Source organism: Oncorhynchus keta, chromosome 8 (genome assembly GCF_023373465.1).
Source record: "Oncorhynchus keta strain PuntledgeMale-10-30-2019 chromosome 8, Oket_V2, whole genome shotgun sequence".
Lineage (NCBI taxonomy): Eukaryota > Metazoa > Chordata > Actinopteri > Salmoniformes > Salmonidae > Oncorhynchus > Oncorhynchus keta.
In genome coordinates this window covers 42,028,310-42,049,442 of record NC_068428.1, presented here as the reverse complement: position 1 = coordinate 42,049,442, position 21,133 = coordinate 42,028,310, and the positions used below count along the sequence as shown (strand labels likewise).

Here is a 21,133-nt window from a genome sequence, read left to right as displayed (position 1 = left end):
CCTGTTCCTGCCCTGTTCCTGCCCCGTTCCTGCCCCGGTCCTACCCCGGTCCTACCCTGTTACTGCCCTGTTCCTGCCCTGTTCCTGTCCTGTTCCTGCCCTGTTCCTGCCCTGTTACGACCCTGTTACGACCCTGTTCCTACCCTGTTCCTACCCTGTTCCTAACCTGTTCCTACCCTGTTCCTACCCTGTTCCTGCCCTGTTCCTGCCCTGTTACTACCCTGTTCCTGCCCTGTTCCTGCCCTGTTCCTGCCCTGTTCCTACCCTGTTCCTACCCTGTTCCTGCCCTGTTCCTGCCCTGTTCCTGCCCTGTTCCTGCCCTGTTCCTGCCCTGTTCCTACCCTGTTCCTACCCAGTCACCATCGGGTTGCTACTCTGTTGCTCTACTTGTCTCACAGCCTGCAAATGTCACACAGAGGGAATGCCCTTAGGATGTGATGAGGGTGTGTGTCTGGTGGGGGGAGGGGGTACTAAGTCTCCCGAATCCCAATCCAAACCAACTCAACCCTGGGGCACTCATAGTCTCGCCCACCAACCACCTACTGCCTACTAACCTGTCAATCTGGGGTAGGTGGGACTCCATAGAAAACAAGAGACATGAACTCCTTTGAAAAAATACCCCAAACCCCTCAGGTCTATATGTGGTCTGTCAACTGGGGACTGACACGGTATGTATAGCTTAGCACTGAGCCGGACAACAAGCATCACCTCAGAAAGATGTCACTGCAGAAATGACATATCACTACCAATCATATCACTACCAATCACATCACTACCAATCATATCACTACCAATCATATCACTATCAATCATATCACTACCAATCATATCACTACCAATCATATCACTACCAATCATATCACTACCAATCATATCACTACCAATCATATCACTACCAATCATATCACTACCAATCATATCACTACCAATCATATCACTATCAACCATATCACTACCAATCATATCACTACCAATCATATCACTACCAACCACATCATATCACTACCAACCACATCACTACAATCATATCATATCACTACCAATCATATCACTACCAATCATATCACTACATATCATCAATCATATCACTACCAATCATATCACTACCAATCATATCACTACCAATCATATCACTACCAATCATATCACTATCAATCATATCACTACCAATCATATCACCAATCATATCACTACCAATCATATCACTACCAATCATATCACTACCAATCATATCTACCAACTATCACAATCATATCACTACCAATCATATCACTACCAACCATATCACTACCAATCATATCACTACCAATCATATCACTACCAATCATATCACTACCAATCATATCACTACCAATCATATCACTACCAATCATATCAATCTATCACAATCATATCACTACCAATCATATCACTACCAATCATATCACTACCAATCCAATCATATCACTACCAATCATATCACTACCAATCATATCACTACCAATCATATCACTACCAATCATATCACTACCAATCATATCACTACCAATCATATCACTACCAATCATATCACTACCAATCATATCACTACAATCAATCATATCAATCATATCACTACCAATCATATCACTACCAATCATATCACTACCAATCATATCACTACAATCATATCACTACCAACCATATCACTACCAATCATATCACTACCAATCATATCACTATCACTACCAATCATATCACTACCAACCAATCATATCACTACCAATCATATCACTACCAATCATATCACTACCAATCAATCATATCACTACCAATCATATCACAATATATCAATCAATCATATCACTACCAATCATATCACTACCAATCATATCACTACCAATCACTACCAATCATATCACTACCAATCATATCACTACCAACCATATCACTACCAATCATATCACTACCAATCATATCACTACCAATCATATCACTACCAATCATATCACTACCAATCATATCACTACCAACCATATCACTACCAATCATATCACTACCAATCATATCACTACCAACCACATCACTACCAATCATATCACTACCAATCATATCACTACCAATCATATCACTACCAATCATATCACTACCAATCATATCACTACCAATCATATCACTACCAATCATATCACTACCAATCTGAACAGTAACACAAGTAAACAACAATATGGACGATTACACCGTAATATTTCTTCATAGGTTACAGCCGTCAAAACAAGCAGCAAGGTGTGAGTTGATGGGCCGCTGTGTGTGTGTGTGTGTGTGTGTGTGTGTGTGTGTGTAAAATGACGGAGCAGCGTGTTGAGTTCACACTGTATGTGAGTTGGTGGGGCGGTGATGGTGTGTTACACTGCTGTGAGAAGAAGGTCTCTGACAGAATAATAGAACCCACGACGAAAGAGAGGAGGAGGATATGATGGAGGAGGAGGTGGAAGAGGAGGTGGAGGTGGTGGAGGAGGAGGAGGAGGAAGAGGAGGTGGAGGTGTGAAACTGTCAGGAACTAGAGGGACCAGGCCCAGAGGCAATAACCTGGGAGTGACCGACAAACACCTCCCCACACCTCAGGACCTCTGAACGGGCACCGTAAACTACAGACACCCGCTGATCTTATATCAGAACCAGCAGGGGGGTTAGGGCTGGGGAGGGCAGAGGGGCTGGGGAGGGCAGAGGGGCTGGCAGAGGGGCTGGGGAGGGCAGAGGGGCTGGGGAGGGCAGAGGGGCTGGGGAGGGCAGAGGGGCTGGGGAGGGCAGAGGGGCTGGGGAGGGCAGAGGGGCTGGGGAGGGCAGAGGAGCTGTGGAGGGCAGAGGAGAGGGGCTGGGGAGGGCAGAGGAGCTGGGGAGGGCAGAGGAGCTGGGGAGGGCAGAGGGGCTGGGGAGGGCAGAGGGGCTGGGGAGGGCAGAGGGGCTGGGGAGGGCAGAGGGGCTGGGGAGGGCAGAGGAGAGGGGCTGGGGAGGGCAGAGGAGAGGGGCTGGGAGGGCAGAGGAGAGGGGCTGGGAGGGCAGAGGAGCTGGGGAGGGCAGAGGGGCTGGGGAGGGCAGAGGGGCTTTCCCAAGCAGGGGGCAGATTAGACGTGTACTGTCAGGTATCAACTCACACTCTTCTGCTTGTTTTAACACCCCTGGAGCAGGACTGGAGAATAGGGGGTTTGACACAGGGGACGGCAGGGGGAAGTAGGGAGGGGGTCTGGGTTCACAGGCCTGGAGGGCTACAAATGGTCCACAGGACAAAGGGAAAGCCCCTGTTGAGAAAGTTAATGAGTTTTTTTAAAACTTTGACCTTTGAGCTAAGTGGTGTTACAGTATCAGGCCTATTCCTGCTCTGATGTGCTACATGGGTGTTATGGTTCATACCAATTCTGTTTGGCGAAGAAGTTCCCTTGAACAGGTAGCCTAGTGGTTAGCACATTGGGCTAGTAAATGCAAGGTTGCTAGATCGAATACCCAAGCAGATTAGGTAAAAATATATTCTTCTGCTCCTGAACAAGGCAGGCACTGTTCCCTGGTAGGCCGTCATTTTAAATAATACTTTGTTCTTAACTGACTCGCCTAGTTAAATAAAAAGGTATCTTTTCAAGTGAAAGTTACCCGGGAAATAAATATTTCCTATGCAGTGATGGAGCGCAGATAACAAGAGCTTTTAATAAAGGAGGCAAACCTGACTAACCGCTTCAATGGCTTTATATGCAACAGAACAGATGGAGAATGGAGAGACTATTTAAAGGGAGTGTTGAGGCGGAGACACAGAAGAGAGGCGTGGGACAGAAAAACATACGCTCAACTGAAAAAACATTGTTAAATGGCACTGAGCTTTTCTTCAGCCTCGTGCTTCTCTTCAGGCATTATATCAGACAGCCTACCGTGACGGTAGAGATCAAAATAAAGGGTGCTTCCCAAATTGCATCCTATTCAGTGTAGTGCACATCTTTAGTAGATAGTAGTGGTGCACTACACTGAGTCTATGAAACATTAGGAACACCTGCTCTTTCCATGACATAGACTGACCAGGTGAATCAAGGTGAAAGATATGATGATCCCTTATTGATGTCACCTGTTAAATCCACTTCAATCAGTGTAGATGAAGAGGAGGAGACCTGGTTAAAGATGAAGGGGATGAGACAGGTTAAAGATGAACGGGAGGAGACAGGTTAAAGATGAAGGGGAGGAGACAGGTTAAAGATGAAGGGGAGGAGACGGGTTAAAGATGAAGGGGAGGAGACAGGTTAAAGATTAAGGGGAAGGGGAGGAGACAGGTTAAAGATGAAGGGGAGGAGACAGGTTAAAGATGAAGGGGAGGAGACAGGTTAAAGATGTTAAAGGGGAGGAGACAGGTTAAAGATAAGGGGAAGACAGGTTAAAGATGAAGGGGAGACAGGTTAAAGATGAAGGGGAGGAGACAGGTTAAAGATGAAGGTTAAAGGGAGGAGACAGGTTAAAGATGAGAGGTTAAAGGAGGGGAGACAGGTTAAAGATGAGACCAGGTTAAAGATGAAGGGGGAGACAGGTTAAAGATGAAGGGGAGGAGACAGGTTAAAGATGAAGGGGAGGAGACAGGTTAAAGATGAAGGGGAGGAGACAGGTTAAAGATGAAGGGGAGGAGACGGGTTAAAGATGAAGGGGAGGAGACGGGTTAAAGATGAAGGGGAGGAGACAGGTTAAAGATGAAGGGGAGGAGACAGGTTAAAGATGAAGGGGAGGAGACAGGTTAAAGATGAAGGGGAGGAGACAGGTTAAAGATGAAGGGGAGGAGACAGGTTAAAGATGAAGGGGAGGAGACAGGTTAAAGATGAAGGGGAGGAGACAGGTTAAAGATGAAGGGGAGGAGACAGGTTAAAGATGAAGGGGAGGAGACAGGTTAAAGATGAAGGGGAGGAGTCAGGTTAAAGATGAAGGGGAGGAGACAGGTTAAAGATGAAGGGGAGGAGACAGGTTAAAGATGAAGGGGAGGAGACAGGTTAAAGATGAAGGGGAGGAGACAGGTTAAAGATGAAGGGGAGGAGACAGGGTTAAAAGAAGAGGGAGATGAAGGGAGGAGACAGGTTAAAGATGAAGGGGAGGAGACGGGTTAAAGATGAACGGGTTAAAGATGAAGGGGAGGAGACGGGTTAAAGATGAAGGGGAGGAGACAGGTTAAAGATGAGATGAAGGGGAGGAGACGGGTTAAAGATGAAGGGGAGGAGACAGGTTAAAGATGAAGGGGAGGAGACGGGTTAAAGATGAAGGGGAGGAGACGGGTTAAAGATGAAGGGGAGGAGACAGGTTAAAGATGAAGGGGAGGAGACAGGTTAAAGATGAAGGGGAGGAGACAGGTTAAAGATGAAGGGGAGGAGACAGGTTAAAGATGAAGGGGAGGAGACAGGTTAAAGATGAAGGGGAGGAGACGGGTTAAAGATGAAGGGAGGAGACAGGTTAAAGATGAAGGGGAGGAGACAGGTTAAAGATGAAGGGGAGGAGACAGGGTTAAAGATGAAGGGAGGAGTCGGGTTAAAGATGAAGGGGAGGAGTCAGGTTAAAGATGAAGGGGAGGAGACAGGTTAAAGATGAAGGGGAGGAGACAGGTTAAAGATGAAGGGGAGGAGTCAGGTTAAAGAAGAAGGGGAGGAGTCAGGTTAAAGATGAAGGGGAGGAGACAGGTTAAAGAAGAAGGGGAGGAGTCAGGTTAAAGATGAAGGGGAGGAGACAGGGTTAAAGATGAAGGGGAGGAGACGGGTTAAAGATGAAGGGGAGGAGACGGGTTAAAGATGAAGGGGAGGAGACAGGGTTAAAGATGAAGGGGAGGAGACGGGTTAAAGATGAAGGGGAGGAGACAGGTTAAAGATGAAGTGGAGGAGATGGGTTAAAGATGAAGGGGAGGAGACGGGTTAAAGATGAAGGGGAGGAGACAGGTTAAAGATGAAGGGGAGGAGACAGGGTTAAAGATGAAGGGGAGGAGACAGGTTAAAGATGAAGGGGAGGAGACAGGGTTAAAGATGAAGAGGGTCTAAATGTTTGGTATACTCAGTGTATATAGGGAATACGGTGCCGTCTGGGACACAAAGAAAGAGCTGTTGTGATACAAACATTCACTTTGTCCCAACTGTCTATTTAGTTCGTTATTAACGGATGGCATCGGCAGCCATCCTGAGCACACTGTCATTTTGTCCTTGGCCTCAATCCCCATGACAACTGCTGGATTCAACGACTACCAAAAAAATAATCACACACACACACACACACACACACACACACACACACACACACACACACACACACACACACACACACACACACACACACACACACACACACACATGGAGTAGGTGTGATGTTTCCTCTGTGATTTTCAATTTTCAAAGTGAAATCATCAACAGTGGATCTGCTGTTTACTACTAAAGCAAAACAAGTTCTATCAACAAACTAGCTAAATCATACACTCATTGAGCCTGTTAATGGGGGGGGGTTCAAACCCTTCTAAACCCTCTTTTAAGCCCTTATCAGTTGCTGCTGTGTTAAATACCAACAATAGGCTAAGCACCTCTAAAGCGAACAGCCATAGGGAACCTAACAGTGATGATATTATGTCCATGAAACAGACAAGTGGGTTTTGCCTACAGAACAACATCAGTCTTATGAAACGGACTGCATCCTAAATAGCACCCGATTCCCTATATAGTGCACTACTTTAGACCAGAGCCCTATGGCACCCTATTCCCTATATCTAGTGCTCTACTTTAGACCAGAGGCCCACTAGTGCACTATGTAGGGAATCGGGTGCCATGGGGCTCTGATCAACAGTAGTGCACTATATAGGGAATAGGGTGCCATAGGGCTCTGGTCTAAAGTAGTGCACTATATAGGGAATAGGGTGCCATAGGGTTCTGGTCTAAAGTAGTGCACTATATAGGGAATAGGGTGCCATAGGGCTCTGGTCTAAAGTAGTGCACTATATAGGGAATAGGGTGCCATAGGGCTCTGATCAACAGTAGTGCACTATATAGGGAATAGGGTGCCATTTGGGAGACAGGGTTTATCTCTGGATCCCCTGGGGGAGATAAGCTTAGTACTGAACGGATGCAAAACTACCTCACCGAGAGGACAGTTTGGACAGAAAACATTTCCTGACAGAAACTGTATTGCATAACGAAATCACAAAGTGCTGCACTGGCTGACCCACCAGTAGCTATATAATCTAGATCAGTGGAGGCTGCTGAGGGGAGGACGGCTCATAATAATGTCTGGAATGGAGTCAATGGACTGGTATCAAACACATGTAAGAAGTGGTTTCCATGTGTTTGATATCACTGCATTGACTCCATTCCAGACATTATTATGACACAGTGTCTATCTAGACCATATGACACAGTGTCTATCTAGACCATATGACACAGTGTCTATCTAGACCATATGACACAGTGTCTATCTAGACCATATGACACAGTGTCTATCTAGACCATATGACACAGTGTCTATCTAGACCATATGACACAGTGTCTATCTAGACCATATGACACAGTGTCTATCTAGACCATATGACACAGTGTCTATCTAGACCATATGACACAGTGTCTATCTAGACCATATGACACAGTGTCTATCTAGACCATATGACACAGTGTCTATCTAGACCATATGACACAGTGTCTATCTAGACCATATAACACAGTGTCTATCTAGACCATATGACACAGTGTCTATCTAGACCATATAACACCATAGACCATATAACACAGTGTCTATCTAGACCATATGACACAGTGTCTATCTAGACCATATGACACAGTGTCTATCTAGACATATGAGTGTCTATCTAGACCATAGACAGTGTCATAGACACAGTGTCTATCTAGACCATATGACACAGTGTCTATCTATATCAGTAGACCATATAACACAGTGTCTATCTATATTATATGACACAGTGTCTATCTAGACCATATGACACAGTGTCTATCTAGACCATATGACACAGTGTCTATAGACCATATGACACTGTCTAGACCATGTCTATCTAGACCATATGACACAGTGTCTATCTAGACCATATAACACAGTGTCTATCTAGACCATATGTCTATATTATATCTGACTAGACCATATGACACAGTGTCTATCTAGACCATATGACACAGTGTCTATCTAGACCATATGACACAGTGTCTATCTAGACCATATGACACAGTGTCTATCTAGACCATATGAAGTGTCTATCTAGTGTCTACACAGTGTCTATCTAGACCATATATGACACAGTGTCTATCTAGACCATATGACACAGTGTCTATCTAGACCATATGACACAGTGTCTATCTAGACCATATGACACAGTGTCTATCTAGACCATATGACACATGACACAGTGTCTATCTAGACCATATGACACAGTGTCTATCTAGACCATATGACACAGTGTCTATCTAGACCATATGACACAGTGACTATCAGTGTCTATCTAGACACAGTGTCTACCTAGACCATATAACACAGTGTCTATCTAGACCATATGACACAGTGTCTATCTAGACCATATGACACAGTGTCTATCTAGACCATATGACACATATAGACCATATGACACAGTGTCTATCTAGACCATATGACACAGTTTCTATCGACCATATGACACAGTGTCTATCTAGACCATATGACACAGTGTCTATCTAGACCATATAGTGTCTATCTAGACCATATGACACAGTGACTAGACCATATGACACAGTTCTATCTAGACCATATGACACAGTGTCTACCTAGACCATATAACACAGTGTCTATCTAGACCATATGACACAGTGTCTATCTAGACCATATGACACAGTGTCTATCTCATATGACACAGTGTCTACCTAGACCATATGACACAGTGTCTATCTAGACCATATAACACAGTGTCTATCTAGACCATATGACACAGTGTCTATCTATCCATATGACACAGTGTCTATCTAGACCATATTATATGACACAGTGTCTATCTAGACCATATGACACAGTAGACCATATGACACAGTGTCTATCTAGACCATATAACACAGTGTCTATCTAGACCATATGACACAGTGTCTATCTAGACCATATGACACAGTGTCTATCTAGACCATATGACACAGTGTCTATCTAGACCATATGACACAGTGTCTATCTAGACCATATGACACAGTGTCTATCTAGACCATATGACACAGTGTCTATCTAGACCATATGACACAGTGTCTATCTATATTATATGACACAGTGTCTATCTAGACCATATGACACAGTGTCTATCTAGACCATATGACACAGTGTCTATCTAGACCATATGACACAGTGTCTATCTAGACCATATGACACAGTGTCTATCTAGACCATATGACACAGTGTCTATCTAGACCATATGACACAGTGTCTATCTATATTATATGACACAGTGTCTATCTAGACCATATAACACAGTGTCTATCTAGACCATATGACACAGTGTCTATCTATATTATATGACACAGTGTCTATCTAGACCATATAACACAGTGTCTATCTAGACCATATGACACAGTGTCTATCTAGACCATATGACACAGTGTCTATCTAGACCATATGACACAGTGTCTATCTAGACCATATGACACAGTGTCTATCTAGACCATATAACACAGTGTCTATCTATATTATATGACACAGTGTCTATCTATATTATATGACACAGTGTCTATCTATATTATATGACACAGTGTCTATCTAGACCATATAACACAGTGTCTATCTGATTATATGACACAGTGTCTATCTAGACCATATAGTTCTATTAAATTTAATGTCTATCTATATTATATGACACAGTGTCTATCTCTATGACACCTAGACCATATGACACAGTGTCTATCTAGACCATAGACACAGTGTCTATCTAGACCATATGACACAGTGTCTATCTAGACCATATGACACAGTGTCTATCTAGACCATATGACACAGTGTCTATCTATATTATATGACACAGTGTCTATCTAGACCTATCTAGACCATATGACACAGTGTCTATCTAGACCATATGACACAGTGTCTATCTAGACCATATGACACAGTGTCTATCTAGACCATATGACACAGTGTCTATCTAGACCATATGACACAGTGTCTATCTAGACCATATGACACAGTGTCTACCTAGACCATAGACCATATGACACAGTGTCTATCTAGACCATATGACACAGTGTCTATCTAGACCATATGACACAGTGTCTATCTAGACCATATGACACAGTGTCTATCTAGATCATATGACACAGTGTCTATCTAGACCATATGACACAGTGTCTATCTAGACCATATGACACAGTGTCTATCTAGACCATATGACACAGTGTCTATCTAGACCATATGACACAGTGTCTACCTAGACCATATAACACAGTGTCTATCTATACCATATGACACAGTGTCTATCTATATTATATGACACAGTGTCTATCTAGACCATATGACACAGTGTCTATCTAGACCATATGACACAGTGTCTATCTAGACCATATGACAGTTTTCCAGTTTTATATGTATATTTAAAAGCAACTACTTTCAGTCCGAATGGATCATTTTTCAGCGTAGTAACAAACCCACATCGCAACCTATGCCAGCCCTAATTGTTCCCACCCCTATTGTTGGCGGAGAGCAAATGTTGCAGTTTTAAAGCTAATTTCCCGACAATTCTACACATTTTGCATGGGGCAGATATATTTTGTAGCTGTTTTAAAGCTAATTTCCTGCAATTCTATGCATTCTTCCAATGTCTTGTGTGTTTATATGATACCTGCGGTCCGTATTGACCCCGTTATGGAAGATCTAGACCACATAACACAGTGTCTGTCTAGATCAGCTGGGTTCATGCTCATCCTTAATATTTTTCTTTACCAACTGTAATTTGGCTGTAGGCCACTATGTCAGAAACAAACAAAAAATAGCTTTTGGGTCTTAAAAATATAAGGTTAGGTATAAGATAAGTGTGTTTAAGGTTAGGGTTAAGTTTAAAAATCTGATTTGTATTGCTGAACTTATTGCAGGACTGCCGGCTGTCCAAGTAAATAATGGCAGCAGTAGGATCCCCATTAGCCGACAGCAATGGCGGCAGGTGGACATGGTTCTGTTTTGAGTTAAAGGTGGTAGGTCCTGCCCTCTACTGGCGATGGAAAGAATAGCAGCTAGAGAGAGCACATTTTTTAAATATTTTTTATTTATTTAACTAGGCAAGTCAGTTTTAAGAACAAATTCTTATTTAAATTACATGATAAATACTATTAACTCTTCAAATGGAATACAATATTTGTAAATATATAATAATATAAAAATTTGCATCTAAGGAGAAAAAAGAGGTTATTTCTAAATTCATAGTTGCAACAGGAAATCCTTAAAGTTATCGAGCTTATCAAGTAGGGACATAGTTCCAGGTAAACACTGTTCAAGTAGATTCTAAGACATAGAAGTAAATAACAACATTAGGTAACACTAAATAAGGACTTACATTCATAAACTACTCTCTTACTGAGAATCTTAAGAGTATAGTATATTTTAGTGGGATGACCTAATGGATCTTGTCTTGCATTACTAAAAACTGGTGTGTGGAAAATGACCTGAAAATAATTTTTCAAAAAAAGACAAAAAAGTAGATAAAACAATAATAGGTGTATCATCAGTTTTTCTTTCCATTTGGGAATTGTTAACACAATCAGAGAAACATTCAAAACATGCTGCATGACTTGGTATGCGGTGAAGTCAGTAGTTTGAAGGCTCGGTATGCAGTGATGTCATTGACTGTGCTTTTCCAACATGACGTCAGTGTGGTTCACCCAGACGGTTTACCAAATGACGACATCACCATCAGCACTTAGCTAGAATCTCCTGGCAGCTCTTGTACACTTTGACCAGGCAGTTCAGCCTTGGTTTTGAGCTCTGAAAGAGGAATGAAAGGTAAACTATAATCAGAAAGGTGAATGTAGAGGTCAGAAAGACTTCAACGCGCCGGGTTAGGCTTCAACGCGCCGGGTTAGGCTTCAACGCGCAGGGTTAGGCTTCAACACGCAGGGTTAGGCTTCAACACGCAGGGTTAGGCTTCAACACGCAGGGTTAGGCTTCAACACGCAGGGTTAGGCTTCAACACGCAGGGTTAGGCTTCAACACGCAGGGTCAGGCTTCAACACGCAGGGTCAGGCTTCAACGCGCAGGGTCAGGCTTCAACGCGCAGGGTCAGGCTTCAACGCGCAGGGTCAGGCTTCAACGCGCAGGGTCAGGCTTCAACACGCAGGGTCAGGCTTCAACACGCAGGGTCAGGCTTCAACACGCAGGGTCAGGCTTCAACACGCAGGGTCAGGCTTCAACACGCAGGGTCAGGCTTCAACACGCAGGGTCAGGCTTCAACACGCAGGGTCAGGCTTCAACACGCAGGGTCAGGCTTCAACACGCAGGGTCAGGCTTCAACACGCAGGGTTAGGCTTCAACACTCAGGGTTAGGCTTCAACACGCAGGGTTAGGCTTCAACACTCAGGGTTAGGCTTCAACACTCAGGGTCAGGCTTCAACACTCAGGGTCAGGCTTCAACACTCAGGGTCAGGCTTCAACACTCAGGGTCAGGCTTCAACACTCAGGGTCAGGCTTCAACACTCAGGGTTAGGCTTCAACACTCAGGGTCAGGCTTCAACACTCAGGGTCAGGCTTCAACACTCAGGGTTAGGCTTCAACACTCAGGGTTAGGCTTCAACACTCAGGGTTAGGCTTCAACACTCAGGGTTAGGCTTCAACACTCAGGGTTAGGCTTCAACACTCAGGGTTAGGCTTCAACACTCAGGGTTAGGCTTCAACACTCAGGGTTAGGCTTCAACACTCAGGGTTAGGCTTCAACACTCAGGGTTAGGCTTCAACACTCAGGGTTAGGCTTCAACACTCAGGGTCAGGCTTCAACACGCAGGGTTAGGCTTCAACACGCAGGGTTAGGCTTCAACACGGGGTAAAACTACATCAGATCCAAAGGTTTTATTTTCTTCCGTTCCCCCCCATGTGAAGAACACAGGACATTTCACATGTCCGACATGTATAAATAAATCTTGATTTGATTTAGATACAGACATGCATTTTAAACAGTATGTTATATCCATAATGATCCCGAAGCTCACCTGAAACAGCGGGACCACGCTAGACACTACCTCTGGATCTGAGGGGTCCTTCAAGAGGATGCAAAGATAGTAGATGACGGTTTGCTGAAGAAGAAAAAACACATCATAAGATACTATATAATAATATTGTATGTACCATTTATCAGACTATTTTATCCAAAGCGACTTTCAGTCATGTATTGTTCCCTGTCCTACGATCATCAGATAAGTTATAGCAGGATCCATCGAACTTCATCTGAACGAGAAGCAGTCAACGCCTTTAGTGACGATCAAATCAACTGTGGAAATGTACCTTCATCAGCTCAGTGTCCTATTTCCTCACCATGTGAATAGCTTCATTAATTACTATGTCTTTGATTTTCCTCACCATGTGAATAGCTTCATTAATTTACTATGTCTTTGATTTTCCTCACCATGTGAATAGCTTCATTAATTTACTATGTCTTTGATTTTCCTCACCATGTGAATAGCTTCATTAATTTACTATGTCTTTGATTTTCCTCACCATGTGAATAGCTTGATTAATTACTATGTCTTTGATTTGCCTCACCATGTGAATAGCTTCATTAATTACTATGTCTTTGATTTTCCTCACCATGTGAATAGCTTCATTAATTACTATGTCTTTGATTTTCCTCAACATGTGAATAGCTTCATTAATTACTATGTATTTGATATTCCTCACCATGTGAATAGCTTCATTAATTACTATGTCTTTGATATTCCTCACCATGTGAATAGCTTCATTAATTACTATGTCTTTGATCTTGCCCATCTCTATGAAGTCTGTAGACTCCCTGCCGGAGGCGTAGCTAGAAGACACCTGGACACCCAGAGAACCAATGATGAGCAGCGTCTCATGGTCCACCTTCACAAAGTGGATGTGAACCATCATACCGACCAGGGTGATGATTATGGCACTGGAGAGAACGGCTGTGTTCTGGAGAGAGATGAAGAGAATGGCATTGAAGTAAAAAAAATAAAAAGTTTCAATGTCTCTGTAGACTCAGGGTGCTCCACATACAGCGACTTTGAGAAGAGACCAGCATTGGACTGATTGAACCACAACAACAACAACAATAATACTTAGCTATATTATTAAATGATTCATCTAGCTTAGTGGGTTACCGACACTGGCCCTAAAGTGCTATAGGGGCACGCTTTTGTTCTAGACCTGCACTAACACCACCGATACAACCACACAACACCTGCTGAGCAGTTGGTTGAATCAGATGTGTTAGTGTCGGGCTGGAACAAAATCCTGCACACCCAGTAGCTTCCCGGGAACTGGATTGTTGACCAGTGACGCAGGTGCCAGTGGGTATCTGAAAGGAAGTCCCAATTGGAACCCTTTACCCTATATAGTGCACTACATCTCACGAGAGTCCCATGGGGTGCCATTTGGGACTAAATCCCCTAGTCTCCTTACCTCGGTGACGAAGAATATGATGTAGGCCGATAGCCAGACGGCGCAAGTGTAAGCCATCACTCTGCCTATGGAGACTTTAGCCGAGCTAACCGTGAACTCCCTGCAGAAACCCGAGTGACTTTGACACTCCAGAGAGATGGCCTTGCCGTCGATGTCCGTGTAGGTTTCATCTTCCATGCTGTAATGCTGGTCACCGTTCTGCATAAACTCTAGATGACTGAATATCAATAGCTGGAACTGGAGTGATGTCTAGCTAACGTTAGCTATCGTCTAACTAATGTAGGCTAGCTCTAACGTCTCCAGTGAGAAGACAGCTTACGAGCTATAGCTAACAATGTGGAGACTGAATAAACTATTTAAAAACAATTAACAATAACTAACATATTTGCATACGCTAAGTTACTAGTTTACTTCAAAGCAAGGCAAATACGTGAATCCGGAAATTCACTTCCTCTCAATATTGACTATTAATTGCACAAAACTAGGTCAACATCGATGAGAAAACCTCTTTGACCGAACTGGCAAGCTACAAACTTTGAGGTGCATTGTGGGGAAAGTAAGCTATTCCAAACAACAACTACATTTCCCAGGATGCTTCGCGGTCTATAACTTTTGACTTCTGGATGAAAACAAGCCGATCAGCTGATGGGCAGCGAAATGATCCTTATAAATATATGTATACACAACGGTATCTTTGTGATTGACATTGCATACCATGTTTGTTTATTAAAAGAGTATTGCGTTGTTTTGTGTGTAGAAGGTGAAAAAACGTTTAGGTTAGGAAATATCTTGGCAAACTAAGCTTGGTCCATATTTTTGGCTTGACAAAGGCTTTTGTTGATGGGTTGGTTCTTGAGAAATGGGTCGTTTCAGTTGATGTGGAGTAAATGACATATGTTAGTGTTTTCTTTATATATATATATATATATGCAGATTTGTTGTTTTTGCACAGTCACGGTTGTCAATTTATACTCTCAAAGTCGCTTAGCCAACAACAACAGCAGCTAAACAAACACCAAGCTATCTAACGTTAGCTAATGCCAATGTTATTGGTGGTTGATAGCTATCGATTCCTTGCAGGTGGTGCTGGCTGCATGTTTGGACATGTATGTAGGAAATCGTTATGATTGTTTTGCTGACACACAGACAGATCTGTAATTTAAAGAGTCATTTGATGTCAAAGTGATCTGTTACAGTTCATTTTTGAAAATTGATCTGCTAAGTGTTTTTGGGGAGTATAGAAGAGGCACTACTACCATAACGTACTAAATAAGAAAACATTTAAATCTTTAACACCTTACAGACTATAGCCATAAACATATTCTACATCAGTCTGGTATCGTTATCCCGAGTGTAGTTTTCGACTCTTCAGCAACAGTTCCTCAGGCACAGATTATAGGCATAAAGGCGCACTTGTTAGCAGTACCACACCGAAGTGTTAATTATGAGTGGTCAAGGTCCGTCTGTAGGTAAAGGGATCAACACCATCCTGGTGTGTCAGGAGAGCTGGAGAGCTACGCCTGCGGTGGCTCAGACGCCGCCGCCTTCGATTGCGACGAGTGCGGCAGCCTGCAGTGCGTCCTCCGCGAGCTAGAGCTCCATCGCCAGGAACGCATCGTCCCGGGACGTGCGTCCCTTTCTGTGACTCCTGTAAAGGGGACAACCGCGGCTTTGGGGTGAACAGGGGCTGGCTGAGGGCAGTGGTGCGCTGCCAGGGCTGTAAGAGTAACCTCTGGACTGCCAGAAGCGGAGCCACAGCGGGGTGAACAAGAGGAAGCACCCTGTGACCCTCTACCCTCCTCCGGTGAAAGCCCAGGATAGTAGCCTGGAGGCTGGAGATGGATGCCCTGAAAGCAAAACTGGAGAAGGTGTGCAGTTTCTTACTGGTGGATGAGAAGGAGGAGATGCAGGTGAGTGACATATTGTGTGCTTGAATGCATCCCAAATGGCACCCTGTTCCCTTTATAGTGTACTTATTTTGGACCAGGCCCCACAGAGTCATACTCAACCCCCTCACTGTAGACTCTAATCAACCCCCTCACTGTAGACACTAATCAACCCCCTCACTGTAGACACTAATCAACCCCCTCACTATAGACACTAGTCAACCCCCTCACTGTAGACACTAATCAACCCCCTCACTGTAGACTCTAATCAACCCCCTCACTGTAGACTCTAATCAACCCCCTCACTGTAGACACTAATCAACCCCCTCACTGTAGACACTAGTCAACCCCCTCACTGTAGACACTAATCAACCCCCTCACTGTAGACTCTAATCAGCCCCCTCACTGTATACACTAGTCAACCCCCTCACTGTAGACACTAGTCAACCCCCTCACTGTAGACACTAATCAACTCCCTCACTGTAGACTCTAATCAACCCCCTCACTGTAGACACTAATCAACCCCCTCACTGTAGACACTAATCAACCCCCTCACTATAGACACTAGTCAACCCCCTCACTGTAGACACTAATCAACCCCCTCACTGTAGACTCTAATCAACCCCCTCACTGTAGACTCTAATCAACCCCCTCACTGTAGACACTAATCAACCCCCTCACTGTAGACACTAGTCAACCCCCTCACTGTAGACACTAATCAACCCCCTCACTGTAGACTCTAATCAGCCCCCTCACTGTATACACTAGTCAACCCCCTCACTGTAGACACTAGTCAACCCCCTCACTGTAGACACTAATCAACTCCCTCACTGTAGACTCTAATCAACCCCCTGACTGTAGACTCTAATCAACCCCCTCACTGTAGACTCTAATCAACCCCCTCACTGTAGACACTAATCAACCCCCTCACTGTAGACACTAGTCAACCCCCTCACTGTAGACACTAATCAACCCCCTCACTGTAGACACTAGTCAACCCCCTCACTGTAGACACTAGTCAACCCCCTCACTGTAGACTCTAATCAACCCCCTCACTGTAGACTCTAATCAACCCCCTCACAGAATCAACCCCCTCACTGTAGACACTAGTCAACCCCCTCACTGTAGACACTAATCAACCCCCTCACTGTAGACACTAGTCAACCCCCTCACTGTAGACACTAGTCAACCCCCTCACTGTATACACTAGTCAACCCCCTCACTGTATACACTAGTCAACCCCCTCACTGTAGACACTAGTCAACCCCCTCACTGTAGACTATAATCAACTCCCTCACTGTAGACTCTAATCAGCCCCCTCACTGTAGACTAATCACTAGGAACTTGTGTATATCTGAAAAGATTGGATGAAGGGTATAAGGCAGTTTGCAGTTTGACAATCTGTATGCAACTCCAAGGAGAAATATCTTAAATAATCGTCCTTCGATTCAGATTGGAGGACTGCCGGCTGTACAAGAAAATATTGGTTAAGAAGACCAATAATCGTGTGAGTGTCCATCTTTGTGCAATCATGCCAACTCCTTGTCAGTCATTGACATGTCAATGAACAATGGAGCTGGCAAGTGCACAAACAGATCTGGGACCAGGCTATGGAAGGAGACACCAGATCTGGGACCAGGCTATGGAAGGAGACAACAGATCTGGGACCAGGCTATGGAAGGAGACAACAGATCTAGGACCAGGCTATAGAAGGAGACAACAGATCTGGGACCAGGCTATAGAAGGAGACAACAGATCTGGGACCAGGCTATAGAAGGAGACAACAGATCTGGGACCAGGCTATGGAAGGAGACAACAGATCTAGGACCAGGCTATAGAAGGAGACAACAGATCTGGGACCAGGCTATAGAAGGAGACAACAGATTTGGGACTAGGCTATAGAAGGAGACAACAGATCTGGGACCTGGCTATAGAAGGAGACAACAGATCTGGGACCAGGCCATAGAAGGGGACAACAGATCTGGGACCAGGCTATAGAAAGAGACAACAGATCTGGGACCAGGCTATAGAAGGAGACAACAGATCTGGGACCAGGCTATAGAAGGAGACAACAGATCTGGGACCAGGCTATAGAAGGAGACAACAGATCTGGGACCAGGCTATAGAAGGAGACAACAGATCTGGGACCAGGCTATAGAAGGAGACAACAGATCTGGGACCAGGCTATAGAAGGAGACAACAGATCTGGGACCAGGCTATAGAAGGAGACAACAGATCTGGGACCAGGCTAGACCGATACTCTGTTTGGTTGAGGAAAGTACTTCACCACAGACTGAACTCTGTTGTATTGAATCTCTAGTTACAGGACGAGGAAGACTTTGTGAGCCGGCTGGACTGCAGGCTAGAGGAACTCCTCAAGGTCGTGTCTATCTTTGGAAACACTGGGGGAGGGGAAGTCCCACGCCCTGAATCACACCTTCTTTCTGGGGCGAGAGGTGTTCCAGACGTCCCCCACCCAGGAGTCCTGCTCTGGGCTGCCATGAACCCCATCCACAGGGTTGTGGTGATCGACACAGAGGGACTGCTGGGGGCAGGTACAGAATTAAACATGACTAAATGTGAAGCAGGAGCTGGACATACACTGATGGTAGCTAGAAACAACAGCAAGGCTTCGACTGACATCTGATTGGTCAAAACCTTGTTGGAACAAAAGACTAGGCTAGAGTATAACTTCTCCGTCTGAGGGGAATGCTGTCTGTCTGTCTGAGGGGAATGCTGTCTGTCTGTCTGAGGGGAATGCTGTCTGTCTGTTGAGGGAATGCTGTCTGTCTGTCGAGGGGAATGGTGTATGTCTGTCTGCCGAGGGGAATGCTGTCTGTGTGACTGCCGAGGAGAATGCTGTCTGTCTGTCTGCCGAGGGGAATGCTGTCTGTCTGTCTGTCGAGGGGAAAGCTGTCTGTCTGTCGAGGGGAAGGCCTAAAGGCTTTTGATGATGATCACATTGGGAGCACTAACCAGTCAGCAGACATCTACTAACACTTCACCTCCCTCGGTTCCCACCTAGGATCCAATCAGGGCCAGCGTACCCTGCTGCTCCTCAAAGTCCTTGCCGTCTCCGACCTCGTTATCTACCGTACCCATGCCGACCGTCTCCACGACGACCTGTTCAAGCTCCTAGGTGATGCTTCGGAAGCCTATCTGAAGCTCTTCACCAGGGAGCTGAAGGCCACTACGGCCCGGTGTGGCCTGGACGTCCCTCTGTCCACTCTGGGACCAGCTCTTATTGTCTTCCACGAGACTGTCCACACCAAGCTACTGGACTCAGTTAGGTGCTTCTGGTTGGCTTAACCTGAGTGCCAGTCTGTTTGTGCTGTCATGTCAATGAAGTTGACAAGAGCACAAACAGCTGGGTTCAGGTTGGGGGACAGGGTCAGACAGACAAACAGCTGGGTTCAGGTTGGGGGACAGGGTCAGGGGTCAGACAGACAAACAGCTGGGTTCAGGTTGGGGGATAGGGTCAGGGGTCAGACAGACAAACAGATGGGTTCAGGTTGGGGGACAGGGTCAGACAGACAAACAGCTGGGTTCAGGTTGGGGGACAGGGTCAGGGGTCAGACAGACAAACAGATGGGTTCAGGTTGGGGGACAGGGTCAGACAGACAGACAAACAGCTGGTTTCAGGTTGGGGGACAGGGTCAGGGGTCAGACAGACAAACAGCTGGGTTCAGGTTGGGGGACAGGGTCAGACAGACAAACAGCTGGTTTCAGGTTGGGGGACAGGGTCAGGGGTCAGATAGACAAACAGCTGGGTTCAGGTTGGGGGACAGGGTCAGACAGACAGACAAACAGCTGGTTTCAGGTTGGGGGACAGGGTCAGGGGTCAGACAGACAAACAGCTGGGGACAGGGTCAGACAGACAAACAGCTGGTTTCAGGTTGGGGGACAGGGTCAGGGGTCAGACAGACAAACAGCTGGGTTCAGGTTGGGGGACAGGGTCAGGGGTCAGACAGACAAACAGCTGGGTTCAGGTTGGGGGACAGGGTCAGGGATCAGACAGACAAACAGCTGGGTTCAGGTTGGGGGACAGGGTCAGGGGTCAGACAGACAAACAGGGTCAGGGTTGAGACAGAGATAGAGGCCATAGCAGGATTGCCCTCAATTCAGTTTTCAGTTTAGAAAGTGTAAATAACTTGTCATAGCCTAGTCCATTCACCTCTACTTACAATCACCACTCTCTAAAATCAAGACTGTCTTCCCCTCTTTTCTCTTCTTCATCCACTGCTCTCTCTCCGTCTCTCTCTGTCTCTCTCTGTCTCTCTGTCTCTCTCTCTCTCTCTCTCTCTCTCTCTCTGTCTCTCTCTCTCTGTCTCTCTGTCTCTCCCCCTCTCTCCTCTACATCTTTCTCTATCTATCTATCTCTCTCCCCTCTATCTCTCTCTCTCTCTCTCTCTCTCTCTCTCTCTCTCTGTCTCTCCCCCTCTCTCCTCTACATCTTTCTCTATCTATCTATCTCTCTCCCCTCTCTCTCTCTCTCTCTCTCTCTCTCTCTCTCTCTCTCTCTCCCTGTCTCTCTTTCTCTCTGTCTCTCTCTCTCTCTCTCTCTCTCTCTCTCTCTCTCTCTCTCTCTCTCTCTCTCTCTGTCTCTCTCTTCCCCTCTCTCCTCTACATCTTTCTCTATCTATCTATCTCTCTCCCCTCTATATCTCTTTCTCTCTCTCTCTCTT

The 21,133-nt window shown here is 45.2% G+C and overlaps 1 protein-coding gene, 1 long non-coding RNA gene and 1 pseudogene across 2 annotated transcripts; 2 read left to right on the top strand and 1 right to left on the bottom strand.

Annotated features, from left to right (window-relative positions):
- The first annotated feature begins 4,515 nt into the window (after positions 1-4,515).
- On the top strand, positions 4,516-5,410 carry LOC127931589 (uncharacterized). Its single transcript, XR_008141876.1, has 3 exons — positions 4,516-4,594; positions 4,670-4,994; positions 5,275-5,410. It is a non-coding gene; the product is annotated as an uncharacterized LOC127931589 (long non-coding RNA).
- Positions 5,411-11,180: 5,770 nt separating this feature from the next.
- pigh (phosphatidylinositol glycan anchor biosynthesis, class H) lies at positions 11,181-15,088 on the bottom strand. Its single transcript, XM_052524265.1, has 4 exons — positions 14,563-15,088; positions 13,864-14,073; positions 13,134-13,217; positions 11,181-11,916 (listed from the first exon to the last, which is right to left on the bottom strand). The coding sequence occupies exons 1-4, from the start codon at positions 14,764-14,766 to the stop codon at positions 11,845-11,847; spliced, it is 570 nt and encodes a 189-aa protein (XP_052380225.1). The 5' UTR covers positions 14,767-15,088; the 3' UTR covers positions 11,181-11,844.
- A 120-nt stretch (positions 15,089-15,208) lies between these two features.
- Positions 15,209-20,225, top strand: LOC118376458 (zinc finger FYVE domain-containing protein 1-like; annotated as a pseudogene).
- The last annotated feature ends 908 nt before the right edge of the window (positions 20,226-21,133 follow it).